Consider the following 22,292-nt stretch of genomic DNA (forward strand, 5'->3'; position numbering starts at 1 on the left):
GACCCGGCGCGGCCCCGCCCGGCGCAGCGTGGCCATGGCGGCGGCGGCGGCGGCGGCGGTGCGCGGGGCCCTGGCGGGTCGGTACCGGGGCGGTGTCGGGGCTGGGGGTGTGTGGCTGGGACGTTTGTTCTGAGGCTCTCCCGTGTCCCCGCAGGGATCCTGCGGCGCTGGGCCCCCCGCGCGCTCCCGCTCTGCGGCCCCTCCGCTCGGTGTTTCGGGCACGGACCGGCCCCGGCCCCGCTCTGGACCCCGCGGCTGCTCGGCGAGAACCGGCCCCGGGCAGGGACACCCTCGGTGCTCAGCAGGTGCGGCTGCGCGGCTTCTCCCTCGTGCCAAAAACCCTTAAAAGGGGGTTGAGGTATATGTGGAGGGGCTTCAATATATATCGATATTTATATATGTGTAATTATTATATATTTTATTTATGTGTCTTATGTACTTCATATATATGGTATATTTTATATAAAATATAAGTAATTTGAAAATAAAATATTTTCCAAATTACATCAGTAAATATATTTAAGAATATATTTTTACATATGTTTTTACATTATTATGTTGCACATCATATAATATCCTATAAATTTATGTCTCATATATACATTACCCATAATACATTAATATAGCATCATGTGTATTAATTTTGTATTATTTTTATATAGTCCATACTTTATATAATAATTTGTAGTATTATATATAATATGTATGTAGTGTACATATTGAAACTCCCCCGTATATACATGAATATCAGACTCATAGAACATTTAGGTTGGAAAAGACCTCTAAGATAATCAAGTCCAGCCCTTAACCCAGCACTTCCAAGGCCACCACTTAACTGTGTCCCCAAGTGCCACATCTGCACAGATTTTACGCCCCTCCAGGGATGGTGACTCCATCACCGCTCTGGGCAGCCTGGGCCAGTGCCTGACAACCCTTTCCCTAGAGTCAATCTAAACCTGCCCTGGCTAAACTTGGGGCCATTTTATCTTGTCCTGTTGTTTGTTTCTTGGGAGAAGAGACTGACCCCAACACCCATATACATATAAAATACATACATACACACACACACACACGTATAGTATATAAACCTCAGTCTGTCACACTTGGGCACTTTGCACTCTGCAGTGGGTCTGTGTTAGCCCCAAGCCTCCCACTTCCATCACCATTAATGCTTGAAGCAGGAAGTAAATTAGGATATTCTTTGCAGCCATATTTTACAGTTAGTCTTGTCATCACTACTGTTTCTCTTGCTGCTGATGGGTGTTGGACTATATGATTTATGAGGTCCCTTCCGATTCAAACTATTTTGTGATAAATATTCTAAAAGTAATTTCTGAATCCAAGTAACAGCTGAATATTGGCTTCTGAATGTTTGACTGCTTTTAGTAGATTAAAGAAAAAAGGTGCTCTGTGTGGAATAATAACTTTGAGCTGAATTTTGAGAAGTCCAGCCCTGAAGTTGGTGTTCTACACTCATTAGGTGCTGTGCTGTAATATTAGAGGAGTCCTCATTACCCTTCAAACAAGGCACAGCCCTTCTGATCTCTCTATGTGTGATAAAGGCAATGATTACTTTTAGAAAAAGGTGTTTCATTTCCATTCTATTTTCCTCCCTGTTTTGGGGTTGGTTTGGTTTTTTTCAGTGTCACACCTCTACTTCCAAGTTTACTCCAGCAGCCAGCAAGGACCCTTACCTACTGCAGCTTACGGAAGGGAAAGAGGAAAAGTGTGAAATCTGTGGTCAAAAGGTTCCTCCGGCTGCACAATGGCCTCTGGGTTAGGAGAAAGGTGAGATTTTTTGGGTAATGAGAGCCTGTTCTTTATAGTCAGTGTAAAATGTAGTTGTTTTCCTTCCCTTGGAGGGCAGTGGCTGGTATAAAATGAAGAAAAGCTCTGTAGAGAGACTCCCATTTTCCTGAAAGGAGGGGATTTATCCAGGTTTGCTGAGCAGTGTGGCTGTTTGTGTATTTGCAGTGACCTGCTAAGAAGTGGGTGGTTTTTGCATGTGTGTTTTCTCCTGACAGTCTGGTTACAAGAAGAAACTCTGGAAGAAGTCGGCTGCCCAGAAGAAGCGTTTGAGGGAGTTTGTGTTGTGCACGAGGACACAGTGTAAACTCCTGGATAAAATGACCACTTCCTTCTGGAAAAGGAGGAACTGGTACATTGATGATCCCTACCAGAAGTACCACGACCGCACAAACCTTCGTGTGTAGAAATCCTGGTTTTGCACATCTCTAGGAAAGGGGGAGTGGTCATGTGGCATGGTCTGAATTTTGGAACGTAAATCTGTAATGCCTGTAAGTTTTTAAATAAACATGTGCATATCATCTGAACAGAATTATGGGAATCAATGCCCAAAATAAAGGAATACTCAAGATTGTCTTCATCTGCAGTTTGTGTTTTACTTAGCAGAGGTCAGGCTGGTCACCTACGCATTCTGATGTCTGATGGTTTCCTGTGATTGTCTAACATGGAGGAATATAGTCTAAATGGCACTAAAAGTGAATAATTCAACATATTTAACCTTATTTTTTGAAAAGAAATATGTTTAAATAACCCCAGGACCTATTTTGTTGTATCCATACTTATTGGTGGCTCACTGAATGGAGTCTTCTGGGGAAGAGGAGAAAGAAGAGCAGGGTCTATGTGAGCATTGTTGCCTGTCACAATAACACACTATTGCCTTGTGTCCATGCTAGGAAGCATATGGAACAAAAACCCCCGAAACCAGTTTGATGGCTACATGCAGTGTTTATAATTGATTTTAAAATGTATTGGCCACTAACTTTCACTACAGGACTCAAATTTTGTGTCCTCTGTTGACTTTTGAGTAGTAGAATATATTCCTTAGGTCCTGCACAACATCCTCAAGCAGCCAAATCAGAGTATTTCCTTGCTTCTTTTTCCTTTAAGACACCTCACTCTGCACATTCCTGGTCACACATAAATGGAACAAACCCAAGGGTTTATCGTGGAGTCTGTTTGGAGTGTGCAGAGAAACTCGACCCTAGTTTTGCTAAGGGTTGGATCAGATGTTTTCTCTACAAAGCTGATACTCCAGCAAGTGTATGAAAGCAGTGCCTTAAAGCATTCCCTGATAACCCATTTTTGAGCAGACAGTCCCTGGGTATCAGCCCCAGAGCTGCCTGTATAGCAGAGGTGGTTTGCAGCACAAGGCTGTAGCATTGCAATGAATTCACTAGTTACTCAGAGTGTTCAGTAGCTGTATTTTGTTCGTTTTCCAGTTCATGATACAGAAAGTTCTGAAGGACATGCAGCACTTAGTGAATACATCTATATACAGTCAGCCAGAATTCAGATAAAAATAATACAGCGATCAAAGTGATTTTTCTGGCCTGCCAGATACATTGAACAGACTAAAGATGTTTGGTTTTGTTTTGTTTTTTGTTTTTTTTTTTAATAAAGAAAAGATTAAGACTTTATTCAAGATGTATATCAAGCAGTATAACAAAACCAGCAAAACATCAACCTTTGGAATACTGTTGTAATGGCCATCCTTGTGAGGCATCAAGTGTACCATTGTATCACAGACCTTTTCTACCCATCACAGGAAAGAAATCACACCAAGTGCACAATTATGAGCCTTAAATAGTTTGTCTAAATGCAAATCCCAACGTGTTCTCTGCTAGTTCAAATATGGTGCTGGATGCAAAACAGGTACCTGAAACTAACAGCAAAAAGGAGACTGTGGGTGAAGAGCATAAGGGTTCATCACAACACGAGGACTCGCCAGCAGCCAGAGGCAGCAGGTTGTTTACAGGAGCATTGTCTCTCTCCAAGCAGCTTTCTCCCTCCTAGCAGGAATAAACTGCCCGATCCTCTTTCCTTCTGTGCTGGGTTTGCACTGCCACAATTTAGGTTAATGATTCATTCCAGGGTGACCAGGACACAGTGAAGTCTGTCTTGTGTTGGATGTGATCCTGATTCAGCAGTTGGCGACCACTGGAGCTGCGCTGATGCTGACCCCTATGGCAGGAGAGGAGGCACAGAGGGCTGCACTGGGATGCTCCAAGCTTATTCTCAACTGAGTGAGTTTATGGTAAATTAGGGAGGTAATTTGCAGGCCTGTTTACCACAGTTTATATCCAGCTGCAGTTTCCTTCCCCTCAGCCTCGATTTTACATGTTTAAAATAATGCACGTTTCACTGGAGCCTTGAGCTGGGTAAAGGCTGTTTCCTAGGGCTGGCCTGTTCCCTTCAGGGTTCCACTCTCCTGTCCCTCTCTGAGACATGAGGAGGTGCCTGCCTGTCCTACTGGACTGATGGTAGGGGCCAGCTGCCTGAAAGGCCCCAAAACTGGGCTTTGTTAACTAAGCCAGATCTGCTGCTATTTTAAACCATGAGCTGAAAGATTGCTTGATTTTAGGAGGGGACATCTGGAAGTGCTCAGCCAGCCTGCACACTCAGCTGCAACTGGAAGGGAGCTGAGAACTGCTCCTTCCCAACACACACCTAGAAAGCATCCATCCATCCATCCATCCATCCATCCATCCATCCATCCATCCATCCATCCATCCATCCCTGCCTCCTCTCCTGTCCCGGGTCCTGCACACCCTGCTTTGCCAGGAGGGGTCAGCAGCAGCGCAGGAGGGCAACTCACCGAACCGGGCTGGCTCCTTGGCAGAGGCTCCAGAGAAAAGCTGGAACAAAAGATTTCACGGGTGGTGTTTATCCCGAATGAATACACGTAGCCTTAACACTGAACAGGCCTGGGGTGGCCCCTGTAAACAACCTGGGCGAGGAAGGTGAGGAATCAAAGCGAGTGGCCGTTCTCGTCTGTACAGAACACTGGAGCACAAGGAGCACAAGTGCACATGGTCAGGCATTCACATCTGCCTATCTATACACAAATATACAGCTCCGTTGATAAATTAATACATTTTTTTTTTCCAGAGATATGAAAAGGTTTATTTTTCTCATTTATACAGTGAATGTTTTGAGAGATATAAGGCAACTCCCTTGTCAACATTTCACCTCAGCACTTAAGAAATGCTAAACAGTCAAGTTTACAGTAAAACAGCAGATTAGACGCACATTAAATAGTTTTAGTGAGAATCAATGTTAATACAGCGTGTCTGAGATTAGAACTTGTCAGATGTTATGCAGCTCTATGTTGGCTGGGGTATTTGGCATAATTGAGTGCAAACTTGTCAGCTTCTTTTTTATCTTACAGCAGCCCATTGCATAGCAGGGAAACATGGCTTGCTTGCAACAGGATTTTATTTTCTGCTAACAGTGCAGGCAGTTTTCTATTTCTTTTTTACATTAGCCAAAATAAATAAAATAAACTCTAAAGCTGCTTAGAAGTAAAATACATAAGCTTAGCTTCTCAAAGCTTTTGCTGAGTATCTTCCAGGGACCGACTCTTCTGTAACTGCTCTTTAGACAGGTTTGTTTGGATTTTTTTTTTAGATTTACTTTCTGAAGACTTTTTCAAAATTTGCAAAATATGACTGAATCAGCACATGTAAAGGAAATAAAACTCTCAGGTAATGAGGCCAAATACTGTGGCAGACACAGGAAGTACCTGCTTGCTTTTTCCATTTCCTAGCCAGGTCAGATAAACATTTCTGTGTGCGCATAATTTATTTCTTTCTTCCCCACACATGTAGGAAGCTGTGGGGGTGACCTCAGGGATCCACCAGATGGGCAGCTGGGATATGGATGCACCCCCAGCAGAGAAATGGTTTCAAAGGCCACTTCAGAGTTATCTCCAAGCCTGGCACACTCCAGCAGGCTGTTGGCACCCTGGGCTGCTGCACCTGCGCCAGATGAACAGTGACCACCATCGAGCCCCCGTGCTGATCCATTGGTGATGGCACATCCTACATAATGCTAAATGCTTTTCTAGTCTATGTGACAGGTCCAAGAGCAAACACAAAGGGTCACGTAATTAATTAACTTATGTGTGAATCTCACATGCTCAACACTTACAAGAGACACCAACTTGAAGCACAAATACACAAACCCTACCGTGTCTTCCTCTTCTTTTATATTTCCCATTTATATATGGATACAAATACACCACTCCATCTGGTTCTTGTGTTTCTAACCAAACTCCATGCTACAGGAGAAACTCCAGGCTTCAAAAAGCAGCTCAGACCCAGCACCCTCCTCTGCTCATGCAAGCAGAACAGCAGCCCCTCAGCAGGAGAGCAGAGTGCTGGGACTGGTATTCATGCAGCAGGGAATAACGGCATGTTTTTCCCTGGAAATACATCACTAAAGCAATTCTAACTTCTGTTGCTGCAGCTTGCTCAAGCCTGGCTTGCTCACACTTTCAAACTTGCAGTAGAACATTGGCCACAAATGGTGGGATTTAGTTCTTCTACCCATCATTTTCCACAAAATACTCTCCTGGCTCAGGCTGATCAAAATTAGAACTCCCTCCCCCTTCATTACATCATTGAAACCATTTCTTTTCTCTTGCACATCTCTTCCTCATCCTCTGTGAGTTTCTGTCTCTGTGGGTTTAGCACAATGATTTTCTCAGAACATGTGATCTACTTGCAGAAAGAGAAACGTAGTTGCACTCAGCTTTCGCTAACAAATCTTGGACATTTTGTACAGTCGAAGTACTTTGACATTTGTTACATCATTCACAGTCTTGAGGAGGAAGGGAGGAAAGAGAATTCCATGGGTTCTGCAAATCCACTTCATCAATGATAAAGCCATAAATAAATACACTGTCAATGTAGCATCATGAGTAACTGATTATTGTTGTTTCTGCTGGGCATTCACAGAGCAAGAGCTATGCAGACACAAATGAAACTGTAAATGTACAGTGTAGGTGGGTGCACACTCTGCAAACCAAACCAGGACCCCTCACCTGCAGGTGCCTGCCAGACTGTCCAACCCACGTCAGGGACAAACAGCAGCAGCGTGTCACAGAGGGATGCGGAGAGAGGAGGGAGAAAGGCCATGTCTGCAGTGCTGTACATCAAAGCACATCCATCCCACTGCTGTTTCCTATGTTTTGAACGAGTAGCTCTTTAAGGCAGAAGAGAGACATTCTGTGGATCTTGGTGCTATTGGCTCATTGCACTCACATTGTTTCAGTGGCAGAGGACGAGGTACTTTTCTTCCTGAAGCGAGGTCTAAGGGTCCTAGGCGGTGCCTGCAGAAAAGCAAGACAAAACTTTGGTGGCCTTTTTTTCCTTACAACTCACCCATCTTTGTGGGACCTCTGTGACAAGGGTCCCATTCCAGGCATGAAGTAATGGAGAAGCAGATTTTGGCCCTAAAGATCATTAATTAATGACCAATTGAAGACTAATCTCTTAAAGAAACCTGTTGTATACCCAGGTTACACTAACACCTTCCCCTCTGGCGCTTGCTTAGAGGTGTGGCTAAAGATTGCTAATAACACAACAGTTGAAAGAGACAGGACAAACTGCTGCCATTTACAGCAGCTCATGGATCAAGAGATCAAACTGGTGGCAGGGAGCCAGCTCTGGTGTCTCCCAGCCCAACCTGCACTGTCCAACCCATCCACAGCTCCTCAGAGGGTACAGCTCATGGCATTACAAAGCTGAAGGGGTCCACAAGGTAAAACACACCGGGTCTGTAATTCTCATGAGGTAAAATTCTTAAAAATCAGCCTCTTGCTTGGAAAAGAGGCCAGACACAATCTGTTGAAATTATTTTAGAAACCAGCTACTGGAATTCTGCCTTGTAGTCAGCTGACGCAGAGCTTTTACAAGGAGCCCTCGATGCCCAGGAGGAGGCAGACCAACTCCATGAATTTGATTTCCTGTGGCTAACCCTGTTCTCCAGACTCAGGCAGACAGCAGTTAGGCTAGCAAACAAATGAAAGAAATAGCCCTAATCTGCAGTGCCTACTTCTCTCAGAAGAGTTCTGGTGTGGCTTTGTGCCTTGTGCACTTCACAGCAAGAATCAGTTATCAGACATTGGATTCTCAGTGTGGAGCCCTGTCACAGCATCAAGTAACAAGGTGTGGTAGGCTCTTCTATTCCATTTACCTAAATACCCAAAGCCTTGTTTTCTTTAACAGCATCAACCTATTTACCTGTAAGGGCCTGACAGGACCAAAGAGAGGGCTTTGTCATTTCTGTTTCATAGGACTTTCAAACACAAGACCGTGCCACGTTTCTGCATTCCCGTGATGCAGCAAGGTGTAAATATTCATATAGACCAGGGACTGCAGCATGGTGAGGTTTTGTTTAGACTCCACCTAAACTTCCATTTTTTCTAGCTTGACCGTAAACCAAAGTAGTTTCTCAATAAGATGGGACTATCCAACACTTCACCCCATCTTCCAAGCCTGAAATCTTACTCCAGGTCCCCACAGTGAATCCCCAACAGCACAACAGGTCTGGATGGCATGGCTGTGCCCACAAAGGCACAGCTGGAGCAGAGCTGAGGGGCAAAGCTGCTATGCATGGCAGTAATGGATCCCACACCACGCCTGACTCCAGAGCTGCTGGCTTGGAGTAGCTATCTGTAAACCAGGAGCCCAGGGACACAGCTGGACCACTAGAGCAGTACCTCCTGCAACCTGGGAGAGGGCTGCTCTTTGGGAAGCCATGTGGCTCTTAAAGCAAAGCTGTCATTAACTGCACAGCAAAGACTCTTAAATGGGGAATGAGCAGCCCTTTGGGAGGCCACTGGACAGCTCTGGGAGTAGCCTGAGAGGCTGCACCTTTCCCCAGCTAGAACAGAGCAGCCCAGACTTTGGTGAAAGCCCCCACAGGTAGGACAACCCAGCAGAAGGGATTGCACCTGCTGACCAAACCACACTGCTCTGCTCCCTCACCCTGAGCCAAGGGAAGGAGGGAACAAACCAGCTTTCCACAGGTGGAGATCTCAGCTGCTGGCTGTGGCACCATCCACCCTACCCAGACCTGCAAGGAGTCTTTGCCTACGGCATCTCCTACAGAGGTTTTATTTCCTCAATAACAAAATGTTGCTAAATTCGCTTTTGGCAAACAACAGAGTGAGATCTGCATTTCCTTTAGTTCTTTTGTTTACATGAAGCAACTTAAAGTGTATTTAGTGAGTTTAGACCAAAGAAAGGTGTTTGTTCAGTTGAAGATTCCAGTTGAAAGTTCAAGGAATGTCATAGAAGGAGCAGCCTTGACAATACAGAAGTACCTCAAGGGGTTGATCCTTCTTTTTGGGCCTTTTGTTCATGGATGCGCAATCATTGTCTTCATCATCTGAGAACACTGAGCCTTTTGTTTCACAGTTTGTCTCAGGTGGCTTCTCATACTTATTGTCCACGCTTATTTCACCTATTTAACAAAGCCATTTACAGCCTAAACGTGAAGACACAGGATGAGGAAATCAGTGATGGTTTGATTCACACAAACCAGTCACCTCACTGCAAAGCCATGCATCTTCCAGGGGTTAATAGACGGGTCACACACATCACACTCTAATAATAGCAGCTGTGGGGTTAGAAATCAAAAGGCTCCTCTTCACAAAGCCATTATTAAGATTATTTTGATTATTTTACACAGAATTGAGACTAAATTCACAGCCTCTGATGTTTGGGAGGTTGACACTAGAAAGAGATTTCTTTGTTTGTTTGTTTGCTCAGGGATAAATAAAATAACTGATTTCTTTAGTTGCTGGTTCCATCCATAAGTCCTGCATCTACTGCATCCTCTAGAAGGCTCCAAATGGGTGTTGAAGCCCTCTGGTGAGCACAGAGAGACCTGCCTGGGATGCAGAAATTGGAAACACAGCAGCACTGACAGACTTGAAGCTGAGAGTGGTCAAGGCAAGCACTCAGACAGATCCACTGAAGTTCACAAAAAGCTTCACCAGGCATTGAATGGACCCTCAGCAAGTGGGTGTGTTGCTGGAAGACCAATGCAGGGAAAAGTCTCTCTTCTGTCATTCTGGAATAAATGTGGTGGAGCATTAGCTCTGCTGATGGATCTGAAGGCAGTTTATTGCCCCATAACTACAGACCACAAATACTTTCTTGGTGGTTCTTATCCTTGTAACTTATAGCACAATCTTTTTGGGACTGGTCACGTTGCACAACACAATCCATTTGCTGCCTAAATACAGACAGTAAATGAGACAGTGTTTTTAATGACCAGTCCAAAGCAAGGGGTACAGAAGAGGAAGCTCAACATAACCAAGCTTCCTGCATGTCCACAGTTTCTTACCAGCAGGGCTGGAGGCTTCTCTGTTTAACTGAGAAGGCTTTTTTGATGTCGAACACGTCAGGAGTGGAAGTATTTGCTGTTGAGGTGCCATGAATGACAATTACTGGGTCTATGCTTTAATGGTTGCATAAACGTACATAGAAATAATGCTCTGTGCTTCTTGTCCCAGCCTGACTTTAGGAATCTGCTGGACCAAAGACTAAACCCTAAAGACTGAAACCAAAGAGGATTCTTAAACATTTAATACTTACTAATCCATTTTAATTCTTAAAGCCCGAAAGAACCAAATTCTTCGACAGCTCTTTCAGCTGGGTAACAGACAGAGGGGAAATTATTTGGCTACAGCGACAGGAGTCATGAGTAGGTCATTGGGGCTCTCACCAGTGCCAAATTAAAGTCAGCAGCTAATCGCTCTCAGCCCACAGGATGCAGCTGCTGCTCAAGACAGCAGCCTGTGCACACCATCCTCTGCCCACTGACCCCGTGTTTATACCCCCTTATCACCATTCACATGGGCAGGCTGGAAGACACCACTGCAGGTTTTCAGGAAGAGCTGGAAGTTGACTTTTCCCCCAGCTGTACTAAAGGTGTTGATGGTCACATTGCAGAGAGGTCTGGGACAATGCTGAAATGTTTTTCTTCTGTGTAGGACTGTAGTGTGATAACTGCACTGTGGGGAGAATTAAATGTTCTCTAGATCACATGGCAGAACAGTACAGGAATGTTTTGGTTTGCTATTTTATCCCTCTACTTGGGAAGTGAGCTACCCAGGAGCAACCTAGCTTAGACCCTCTTGGATGTGGAAGCTGTTCTTTGCTGCCTCCCTAAGCCAAATCAAAATTTAGTCAAGTTTAGTAGCAGTGGGTCAGGACTTCTTTCAACAGCCTCACTGAGGTTTGCACAGTGGCCCAACAACACATCTCCAGCCATGTGCTACTGTGAGCAGACAGGGGCTTTCCCCATGGAAAAAGGACTTTGAATGGGACAGGATGGAGGGGTGTTGGAGAACCAGAGTTAGGGTGTTCAGTGACCAGAGTGAGGAGACACTGGCTGCTGAGGCTGCTGAGAGCAGACAGGATCATGCAAATGTGCCCTGCTCCCTTTCTCCTACAACCAGCTACTCCACTGGAAAAGGAGACAGAAGAACTGTCAGCCTGGTAATGCTCCTGTGAATCCCATGGTTTTGCAGCATACTTTGCTTTCTTCATTACTATTCTCTCTCTTAAATTGGATACTGGGCAAAAAAGATACCGAGGGAGCTCTGCCAGCCATGTCCACAGCATAGTCTCCTGCGGGCTCTTCTGTTCTCCCCATCAGTCCAAGCATCACATCCATGTCCTGAAGCTGCTTCCATGAAGATCAAGAGGAGAGCTCAGCCTTCAAACTGGTGCATACTGCTTTGATCCCTGCAGCTGAGAGGTCTGTAAAGTCCACTGGAAGTTGGGCTGACACCCTCTTCTTCCCTGCTCCACCTCACTGTCAGTGGAACACTGAAAACCAGCCAAATGGGAACCAGTTTTGCTTCAGCCTCACTGAACTGGAAAAGGGAAGAAGATGTGCTATCCCAGGCCTTTGCACTACTTTTCTGGCCATTGAAGAAACAGATCTTGAATACACAGGGCCCTTTCCTTACAACCTGGAACAAGAAGGGAGGATTCCCTGCCCATCCTGCCTTGGGAAGGACACCTGTATTGTGAGCAACCCAACCTCATATTGATCTGCCAGACTTCAGGGTGCCAGACTTTGTCCCACATTTGTGGAAGCATTATGCTGTTGTGGGATGGGAGAGAACTCATCTCCGAGGGTGGCTGCTGTGTGAGCACCAGCTCTGATGTTGTTTGTTATTTTTTGTGAATATGGTGATGACATGATAAAAAATTGATTTTCTGGCACCAAGAGAGTGAGTAAAAATGTAAAGCAAGGGGTTAACCAGAAGAACAAACACACATGTGAGGAACTGGTGAGAAAGGAGATGGAGGTTTGAAGTGAATGTAAGGGTTCTGGGACACCAAGGCTATTGGAGAAGGTAAAGGCTGAGGAGCAAAACATGTTGTCAGGGCTGGAGTATGCATTTTGAGGACAGCACTTGGCCCTGGGTGACCTCCAGTGTGTTTCTAAGAGCCATCTTTAGGATCTGAGGCTGTGGGGCCTCAGGTCACTATCAGATGTCCCCAAAGTGGCAGAGTCAGCAGTGTGTGCTGCTCCAGGGAAGCAGCCAGCAATGCCAGGGACTATCACAGCCAGGAGGTGGCTGTGTAAAAATATGGATCGTACACCAGACCTTTGCCCTGACTCTGTGTGGAAGACTCTCACTCCCCATCCCAGGGCAGGCTGTGTTTCAGGTGTCTCCACCTGTAACATTTATGGCTCCACATCTTTGTGTGGAGGTGCTGAATTGCTGTAGAAGTGGGAAATGGGCTGGTGTTCCAGGACTAAAGCTGCTGCTGCCTCTTGCAAACACCTTTTCAGTGCACAGACCAGACTACACTCCTCTCTCCACTAAAGCAAGACAGAATCTGACTGTAAACAGTCTAAGGAAATGGACCCTTTAATTCCAGTTCCTATCATACTATCATAATTCCTCCCAGGGAACTGATACAGCCAACACATTGTGTGGGAAGCCCTGAAAATGGGCACATTTCTAGTTAAAGTAGACATCTGAGTGCTCTGCAGAGTTGGGACCTGAGCTATTAATGCACCACAGGGAACAACCCAGCATGGACCAGGAAATGTAGGGCCAGATCATTGTAATCTTTGATCTCTGTGATTCAACAAGGCTAAGAAATCTCACTTGCAAAACTTTTTCTACACCAATATGTGGGATTCAGTAGTGTGCTGTTTTTTTCAGCAATCACTTTGGTTCAGACTCTGGTCCATGCTGCTGTGTAAATCTGTAGTAAATTCCTGTGGATTTTCATGAGTACAACAGAAGTCAGGACCTGGCCCACTCTAAGTAAAAGCGAGCAAATGACTTTGATATTGATCCTCTGAAAAATCTGGACACTTAAATACAGATACAGTGGGAATCAGGCAACTTTGAGAGAAATTGGACCTCCCCTTATTTTGCTGGGCACAATACTTCTTCCTCCCATCACTTTAATTCCTCAGGAGCAATGGGGAAAACCACAGTCACAGACTACTCAAACCAAGAGCGAGGTATTGTATTATTGTAATGGAAGGTAAAGTCACTCCAAAGTTAAGCCTTTCCAGGGGATCATTCATATAAAGAGGTTTGCACACCAGTTAATAAGAACAGGAGAACAGATATTTATTATACGATGGCCATCAGCTTCTTTCCCCTGCAACAAAGATAAATTCACCATCATTTCCAAAAGACATTGACCCAAGTCCTGTACTTCCCCAGCAGTTTTCATTGCCAAACCAAGGAGTTAGGAGCAGCCAACTACACCAGCACACACTGCCCAGGAGCCACCAAACAGAGGCAGACATCCTTTCCAAAGTTGGAGTCAAATGCAACCAAAGCAAACAAGCCTAATCACATTAACAAAGTCATCCATTAATGAAAACACATCCCACAAATGAGTGAGTTGTTAAGTGCTAGTCTATTCCAAACACCTCAGAGGAAAATTCATGCAATCTGTAACACTTACATCAGAGTCCCATAATATTTACATAGAGAAAAAGAAAGAATAAACTGTTAGGAGAAAACATTCGGGTGCAGAGGGGGAAGGAACATTGTCTCAGAACACAGAAATATTCATCTTTGCTTTTATCATATCTGTCGTTCAGCTGGAGTTTATTAAACAACAATTAATGTTTTAACTTTCTACTGGTAAAATGCAAATGTACTTAAAAACTACTGATTTTCTGTGAAATTTTTTTCTTCCCTGAAATTACCAAAATAAATATGAAACTATTTTTAAATCTCAAAAAGAGAAAATCACAAATTGCCATTCAGAAGTACCAGTGCAAAGTGATGCAAACCAGCCCTGTAAAAATTTGCTTCAGTATTTAGTAAAGGGAAATTTTAAGGAACCAAATGCCTAGAGCAACAGAAAATTGTTTGTTCTTTAAGTTCAATAAGGTGAAAAAAAATCCCCTGAATGAGAGCTGGAAACAAAACTGGCTAAGAACCAAAATAAAACCACCTACACCATTTAACTGAATTAGTTCAGAGCTGTACAATCAGCCCCCTTGACACAAAGTCAATTAGTGTTTTTAAAGCACTTTCCACTGTAATAACTCATGTGCAGTTCATAGCACACCACAAAGAAGGGGTTGGATTCAGCTAATAGACCAATAAGGTGATTTGTTTAAAACACAGTTAAGTGGATGTCCCATCGAGGTCCTTGGTGAGCTGCACTGCTGGTCATGTGTGATCTGTCACCTTGTGGAGCACAACCCTGCAGTGCACACCCAAAACAGACCCATTCATCACTAATGTCCCTGCACATTTCTTACACTGCCTAAGGCTTCTGATCAGCATTTTAGTATTAAATGCCACCTCAGGTACTTGCAGTCCCAACAGTTCTCCTGATACACAGCTGATTCTTCAATTCATGATAGATATATTTATTCTCCACAAGAATTAAAATGGTTTTTCCCTCTCAGCCATGCCCCAGGTCTTTGGAACAGCACCTAAAAGACGTTAGTTGAGAGAACACCACCAAACATAATATTTGTTACTTCTTGAATGCTGGTCCCAAGCAGATTGTTTAATATTGAGCAGCATTTTAAGCATTTGCCAGGCACTGCCAAAAGACAAACAGACATCCCTGGAGATTTTCACTTTGTCGTCTCCGAAGAGGAGAAAGAGCTCTTACATAATTGTACTGTTGTTCCTGAATGCTGCAGCCTGACTTTCCACAGAACACAAAGAAGATAAATCAGAAACTTGGGTAAAGACGTGGAAGGAGTTCCACCAGCAAAGGCCTGGCCCTGAACAAGAGCAAGAGGATCTGGCATAGGAGATATCAAAGAGATGTGCTGGAGTACATCTGTCAAAGAGGCTTGCACTTTAGTGAAGCTGCCCAGAGCAGAGGAGGATGAATGTCCTGAATTGCATCAACGCTTTGTCATGTACAGAACATGAGGCCAGCGGGAGCGATCCAGCTGGGCAGGAAAGGGCTCTCCTGAAGCCAACAGCTTCAGCACAAAGCCCACCACTGCTGACAGGGACAGACGTGCTCCAGAACAGAGGAGTCCATCAGCACCCAGCCCACCACCACTGCTGACAGGGACAGCTCCAGCCCAGGGGGCTCAGGCTGTGCTCAGCCTGGCCTTCAGGCTCTGTAGAAATGCACACTCCATGGCACCTGCAGGCCTCATCCTCATGACACCTTCTCTCAGGATATCCTCTAGGGAGCAGAATGCTCAGACTTTTGCTCCACCAGCCTGTGCTCTCCTTAGAGCTGTGGAGTTTTCTGTGAGTCAGACAGTGAAATAATTGAGTTTTACCTGCAAGAGCATTAAGGCAACTACTCCTGCCAAAAAGGCTGCATCAAGGCTGTGCTTTACAGCCTTGACTTTAATATTCCTGCTTGAGGTAAGGCTTGACTATCTGCCCATTTAGATTATAAACTCTTTGGAAATGAGAACTGTTAATGATGGGACTCTGAAATTGGCTACACGAAAGTTTGCATCAAGGAAAGATGAGTGCCAATAGCTCAAGGCAACTTAGTCCTAGCTAAACAAAATTAGATTCTTTCTTCCCCCAGGTTTTTGTGGCACTGAAAAATGTTCACGTGATGTAGTCAGCTCTCCAAGCTACCAAAGATGCACTTACAAAGGAGCATTTTAATGGCAAGCCACTGTCTGAGAGTGCATTAGTGCATCTATTGCCTTGGAGACAGAGAAAGGGCAGCCTGTGGAGAATGAACCCTCTATGACAGAGCCTCAGCACATCTCTATTGACATGGTTTAAGGGACTGGATTATGTTGGAGAGGGGCCGGGAGTAGTAAAACAAGCCAATGTGAAAGACAGGGCATGCAATTTCAATCTGATCAAAATTACTTTGGGTCCAATTCATAAACATATTGGACTGATTGCTGCTTTAGCATCATTAAATGACTTTCCTAAGATTAACTCATGACTGTTAAGTGCATAAGGATTCAGTGATTCTTTTTATAAATAACACTTTGAAGTCAAATCCATAAAATTGGTTTAGGCTAAAATTAGAAGGGTTCTAATAAAATGCCCTGTGAATACAAATACTTCATGGTTGTTTCAACAGATATCACCTTAAACACGCTTCATTGTCCTGCACAGTGGCACACTCACCCAGAAAAGGGAGGGTAACAAATCAAATGTGAGGGTGGGTTTGCCACCCATGCAGGGTGCAAGGAGGCTGCATCAGGCTGGAACCATCAGCCTCCAAGCAGCAACAGTGCACAGGGCTCTGGCACCAGGTGCAGGGCTGTGGGAAGGCACAGGTGGCTGCAGCACAGCGGCTACAGCAGGGTAGCAGCACTGTGATCCTTTAGTCCCTCTGCTTCTGTCTCCAGGTTGATTAGTGTGCAAAATAAACAAAAAGCACATGAGATGGGAAGAAAACGAGTTACTAAGATCTTTTGCCTCCACGAATATGAGATGCTGCCAGTCTGTATTTCTTTCTTCTCCCCAGACAAGCTGCTTGGCAGTCCCATCCTCTGGCATGCCCAAATTGGAGTTCTCCCACTCCTTTCATCTGCCACTGGGAAAAAACGCAGAAGTGACATGTCTGGGCTCTTAGCAACCGAGCTAACTGGCACAGCCCTGAAAAGACCACCAGCAGCTAAACCATTCACTGCACTCCGACGTTTGTAAACACAATAAATGCTGGGGACAGTGGGGACATTTTTCAAAAATGGTTCTGCCAGAGACTGAAGCAGGGAGAGTCTGTTCAAACCTATTTTTTCATACCAGGGTCTGCTACTGGGCTTTGCTACATACCCTGCTCATCCCAAACACAAATGTCCTCTCCACTAATGGAGAAACATGCCAGTCCTTAGGGAACAGTGCAGAACAGGACTGGGACTGAGGAGGGTTTGCTTTTGCTGCATTCTCAGTGGATTTACACCAGCACTGGGGACACGGGGCAGAGGAGTTGCACTGCACAGCAAGGACATGGCACATCCTCTAGAAGAGAAAGGAATGAAGTTCTCCAGAGAAACAGTCCCCATCCTTGGGTAACACAGGTCAGTACGGTGAGAAGCACTGCAATTCTTGCCACCAGCTCACACACACAGCTCCCAAACCTGCTTGCAGCCTGGCCTTCCCCTGCTTTGTTCCCCTGGTGTTAGGAAACCCAGTGAGCAAGAGCATCAGGAGCAAGCCAGGCTGGGGAATGCAGCCATGCCCAAAAGGGATGCATGGATACCAGGACACAGGAAATCCAGCACTCACCTCTGAGGAGTCGGCATACCGAGCAACATGTGCACACTGAAAGAGGAGCTGAGCGTTAGGAACTCATCAGGTGAAGCCACTCACTCTTAGAAAACACTTGGAACCATTTTGAAGTGGACTTCAAGGCCCTCGTGCACAGGGAGGTGAGTGTCTGCACTGACCAGCATGGAGCACAGACTCAGGAATGTGCCTCATCCCAGGCTGTGTCCATATGGGTGTTAAGGATGGGGTTAGGTACAGCTCCCTGTCTCTGTTCTCAAACCACTGAACAGAAGTAACTCCTGACTGGAGGGACCTGGGAGCGTGGATAAGCAATGGGAGTGTGGATAAGCAATGGGTAACACACTGCAAAAGGCTGTATGATAACAAACACAGGGTACAATACTGGGACTTGTAATTCTATGTGCCTGAATTCTTTTCAGTAGATTTAGACTTCTTGTAGAAGTCATCTAGCTGCTGCAACCACTCACACAGCTTCTAAAGAAAATTATCCACAGATCCCCAATCTTCCTAAACCAGGAGGGTCCTACAGGAATTAATGTCCTGATGGAACTGCCATAAGAATGAAAGCAACAAAGGGAATTGCATTGCACCCTTCAGTGCAAATGCAGGTGATTCATAGCTGTTCACGAAAGTGTGAAGCTTACAGCTTCATCTTGAGCACAGTTTGTGTTCCAGGAAACAGCCTAAATTTCCAGTTTGAGCCTTTCAATTTAATGCTCACAGTGGTATCAATGACTTCACATTAAAAAAAAGTTTTCGAAGAAGAAAAGGTTTGAGCTCTGTGTGTTTTTAGTTATGATTATTCTGCACTAGAGACACTGGAAGTTCTTCCATAGTTTCACAGTCATTTTAAAGCAGCACAAACCAGTGCTGCTGTTGAAAGCAGATGTCCCACTGTCCCTTGCACTCTGGCCTCAACCTTCCTTGTCCCATTGCTGATGTCTGTGCTGCTGCTCTCTACTGGCTTGAGGATCTGACCCAGTCCAAGAGCAACCTGGAAGCAAGGAACAGCATTTAACTTGAACCCACTCCTTGACTGGGGTCAGCATGTAAAAATAAGATTTAAATATATCCAAAGGAAAAGACAGCACTGGCCAAAAGCAAGCTGGGTTACACCCTTTCAGTGGGACAGCTGCCTCACATTGGCTGGATGCTGCTGTGAAACTATGGGCTTCCTCAAGAGATCTGCTGTGGGTTCAGCCTCTGATTTTACACAGAAGGGAGCTGATCACAGTTTTATGATGGTTTATTCTCTGGGAGTTTAGACTACCTGGGTTGTTCTCACACATCTTTCTGGTTGATGGGGACTGAATACCCAAACACATCCTGACTGCTGATGTTCCCCCACCTTTGTTCTGTACTGCAAAGCTTTTGGTCCTTCAGCAAAAGACCAAAAAGCATCCTTGAGTCTCTCCTGCTCAGAGGAACGAAGAGTATCAGAAAGCACACTGTCCATTTCTGCTTTGAAATCATTCCAGGTGAGAATGATCTCAGCCTGGGGCAAGCTTAAGCAGAAAGAACACTGGGTTTGGGCAATGCAGAGGGTGGCTCCAGTGTTTGTGATCCTCTGGCCCAGGCAGCATCAGCTCTGGACACTGACTGTCCTGTGATGCAACACAAATTAAGGCAATACTGTAAAGTTAAGAAGTGCAAAAGCTCCTCACTGTTAATAAGGACATGTCTTATGTGGATTGTTACTGGACATTTGCCAGAACAACAGGATTGCCTTGAAAAATATTTGGAAATACTGTTCTGGAACTGACAGTTTTCCATAACATTGAGTAGCCACATGACATTTACAGTTCCCAAAGGAAAGAGGCAGTTCTGCCTGTGGAAAAAGCACAGGTTGGAACAGGCATCAAAGCTGAAATGTCAGAGTCTATCATCTGGGTGCCAGGACCATAAACTGAAAAACGCTGAACCAAGAGTGAAGTGAAAAATCAAATTAAGAGATGGTGGGCCTGCTATGTGGAGGAAGGGAATCATGGTGTGTCCTCGGTGCTGACAAAGGAAGCTGTGCACGTTTCCCTGGAGCAGTGGTGATGCCCCATGGGATGTGCTGTTTGTGAGGTTGGCAGCCACCCACAAATCATGGCAAAAGCAGCCTCTGCCTCTTTGTGTCATCTGGGTGTGGCTTTTGACCGGGTGTGAGGAGGAGGACAAGGGTCTTTCTGCGCGAGGAGTGTGAATACACCCAGAGCCCACTATGTGCTGAGCAGTCCCATGCCTGCAGAAGGACCATCCTCACAGCAGGACTGCACAATGGACAGGCACCACTGAAACACAGCAAAGACAGCAAAAGGTAGAGGGGGGGGGGGGGGGAAGTAGCAAAAGGTAGAGAAAAAGGAGCCACTCCCCTTGTGTCAAAGGCAGCTCTTGCTTATTCTATTCCTTGGCCTCGTAAGACACTCTTCAGCAGGCAGAAAAAACCTTTGCTGTGTCTGCATGAGGTCATTACCAAGTGCCAAGCTCTTCACACAGTGTCAAGAGGGGATTCAAAGAGTCACAAATCCATCTAACCAGCACCATTCACATTATAAAAATAACAATAGTGGAAATGAAACAGGCTGAGTGTTTGTGTAGCCTGGTCCTGCAGCCAGCTTTTGGCCACAGCTACAGCCCACTGGTGTCAGGAGAGCCTTTTCACGTGCTTCAGTGGGCTTGGAAACATGCCCAAGAGTTGTGAAACCAGAACCTGAACTGCTGCTGGTGCTCACTGGGGGACTGGTGGGGTTTAATACCAACAAAACTGAATTTTAGCAATCTCTTCTGTGCAGAGAAGACAACAGACCTCTCTCTACTGGCTGTGTTTCCATTGCTCAGGGAATGGGACCCAGCTAAAAAACTGTAAGCTCAACCTGAAGAGCCCTCTCTTTTCTTTGCCTCACTGCTGTAAGTCAGAATATGCTTCCATATGCCATTTGTTCAGCAGCAAAGCTGGCTTGAGGAGTTTCCAGTTCCTGGCCTCTGGATCTCATATGTCCCTCAAAGTCTCCCAAAACAGAAATCTTGGAGGCTTCCAATAATGCAGATTAGCAAATTTGCTCGAGTTAAAAATGATCCCTCAAAAATAGTACAAGAAGGTATTTTTAATCTGCATCAAATTCAAGATTTCTTCTTCTGAGTTCACAGCTCTCTACTACTGGATGGCTTGGGTAGCCAGAGCTGGGCTGTTCCATCACCTCATCACCAAGACAGATTATGGGCTAAGAGAATCACAGCATGGCCTGGGTTGGAAGGGACCTTAAAGATCATCTTGTTCCAAGCCCCCTGCCATGGACAGGGACAATTTCCACTAGACCAGGTTTCTCCAAGCCTCTTCCAACTTGGCTTTGGACACTTCCAGAGATGCTAAGTGTCAGGTGCAACTTAAGCCCCCCTTAACAACATAATGATAATGAAAATAATAACAATAATAATAATAGTAATATAAAATCCAAAGAAACCCTCTTGAGCCTAAAAGAGCAAAGATCAGGGCCTGAGGAAGGGACCACCACAGTGCAAAACCACCACTTCTGGCTGGTATTTGCAGCAGATCCAAGTGGGGTCAGCTCTCAGCATCCTCCATGACAGGTCCCCTGTGATGACAGGGGTTTAGCTGTTATTGGGTAATTCAGTTATCATGCATTTTTATGTTGAGACCTCATAGTTCCAGCTATACCTTAAATCTAACCATATGAGTTTCAGAGCTTTCGTCAAAAAGGGATGGTGGTTTTGGTCTGCTTTTCTTTCCCGAGTGCTTCATCTAAAATTCCATAATAGCAGGGGCTGTTACCCCTCAGAAACTGAGCTCTGCTCTCGTCAGTCAAAGAAAACACAACAGGTAAGAACATGGCTCTGTGTTCTTCACTGTAAGCATAACCTTTAACTCCAGCCCTCAGCTAATTCCCTTAATTAGTGTGGTCACAAAGAGATCAAGGAGCAGGCACAATTCTAGCTGGCAGCAGTCAAGGACAATCAACATAAGCCTTCTTTGAATTATATAAAACCTTTGTTTTGGGAATCATTATCCTCCTATTTCAAGGTTTCTCTTAAAGCACCAGGAATAAAACACTTGCAAAAGGAAAGGGTAAGATGCTTCCTTTTTTGTTGGTTCTTGTTTTAATGTTGCTAACATAATTTGTGGATTGGCAGTGGGACTAGGATGGAAGAGAAAAAAGAGAGGGAAACACCTTTAAACAGCAAAAAAAAAAAAAAATCAAACCAAAAAGATCTACTTTAAGCCTGCTTTGGGTGACAGATTGCTGATATAAGAGGTGATAGAGCATCAAGAAAATAGAAATACAGTGCAGGTTAAGAAGAGTTGGCTATTTAAAATGCGAATACCCTCATGCCAAACACATAGTCTGGGGTATTTTTGCTGACTCCATCTGATGTCACACTGACTATGTCCCACTATCTCTAAAGCAGGGAAAAAAAGAGGAGTTCAATGTTTCTGTGAGGCAGTGGGGACATCTGGCAGGGACATTTATGTCATCTGAGGGCTTTAGGACAGGAGAAAGAGCCGTGTGTCTGCTGTTCTGTAGTGACTGCTCATGCAGATTCTCATATATGCATATATTACATGTATGTGTAGCACACTAATGGGCAGAGACAAATTCTGTCTGTCCCCCGCTTATGTCCAACTAAACAGATATGGAAGGTGGAATGATGGAACTATGTCTGGGCTTAGTGTGCCTAGAGCAGTGTCATCTCACCAGAATATGGCCCTCAGGATGTGACACAGTTTGGCTGACACATCACATTCTTACACACACACACACGACAGCTGACTCTGATC

The 22,292-nt window shown here is 45.0% G+C and overlaps 2 protein-coding genes across 6 annotated transcripts in view; one reads left to right on the forward strand and one right to left on the reverse strand.

Annotated features, from left to right (window-relative positions):
* The first annotated feature begins 34 nt into the window (after positions 1-34).
* MRPL35 (mitochondrial ribosomal protein L35) lies at positions 35-2,386 on the forward strand. Its single transcript, XM_042053121.1, has 4 exons — positions 35-77; positions 155-305; positions 1,644-1,788; positions 2,025-2,386. The coding sequence occupies exons 1-4, from the start codon at positions 35-37 to the stop codon at positions 2,211-2,213; spliced, it is 528 nt and encodes a 175-aa protein (XP_041909055.1). The 3' UTR covers positions 2,214-2,386.
* A 4,102-nt stretch (positions 2,387-6,488) lies between these two features.
* Positions 6,489-22,292, reverse strand: part of REEP1 (receptor accessory protein 1) — a 64,053-nt gene continuing 48,249 nt past the window's right edge. Inside the window, exons 8-10 of one of the 5 annotated variants that reach the window (XM_042053120.1) lie at positions 17,510-17,545; positions 9,137-9,276; positions 6,489-7,138 (exon numbers count right to left, since the gene is read on the reverse strand). In XM_042053120.1, the coding sequence (XP_041909054.1) occupies positions 7,067-7,138; positions 9,137-9,276; positions 17,510-17,545 (248 nt within the window). In that variant the 3' untranslated portion in view covers positions 6,489-7,066. The other 4 variants (XM_042053117.1, XM_042053115.1, XM_042053116.1 and 1 more) reach the window with 4 other exon arrangements.

The sequence above is a fragment of the Corvus kubaryi genome, unplaced genomic scaffold (genome assembly GCF_017639235.1).
Source record: "Corvus kubaryi isolate FWS band 111438036 unplaced genomic scaffold, C.kubaryi_AGA036_p1.0 split1-131, whole genome shotgun sequence".
Classification (NCBI taxonomy): Eukaryota; Metazoa; Chordata; class Aves; order Passeriformes; family Corvidae; genus Corvus; species Corvus kubaryi.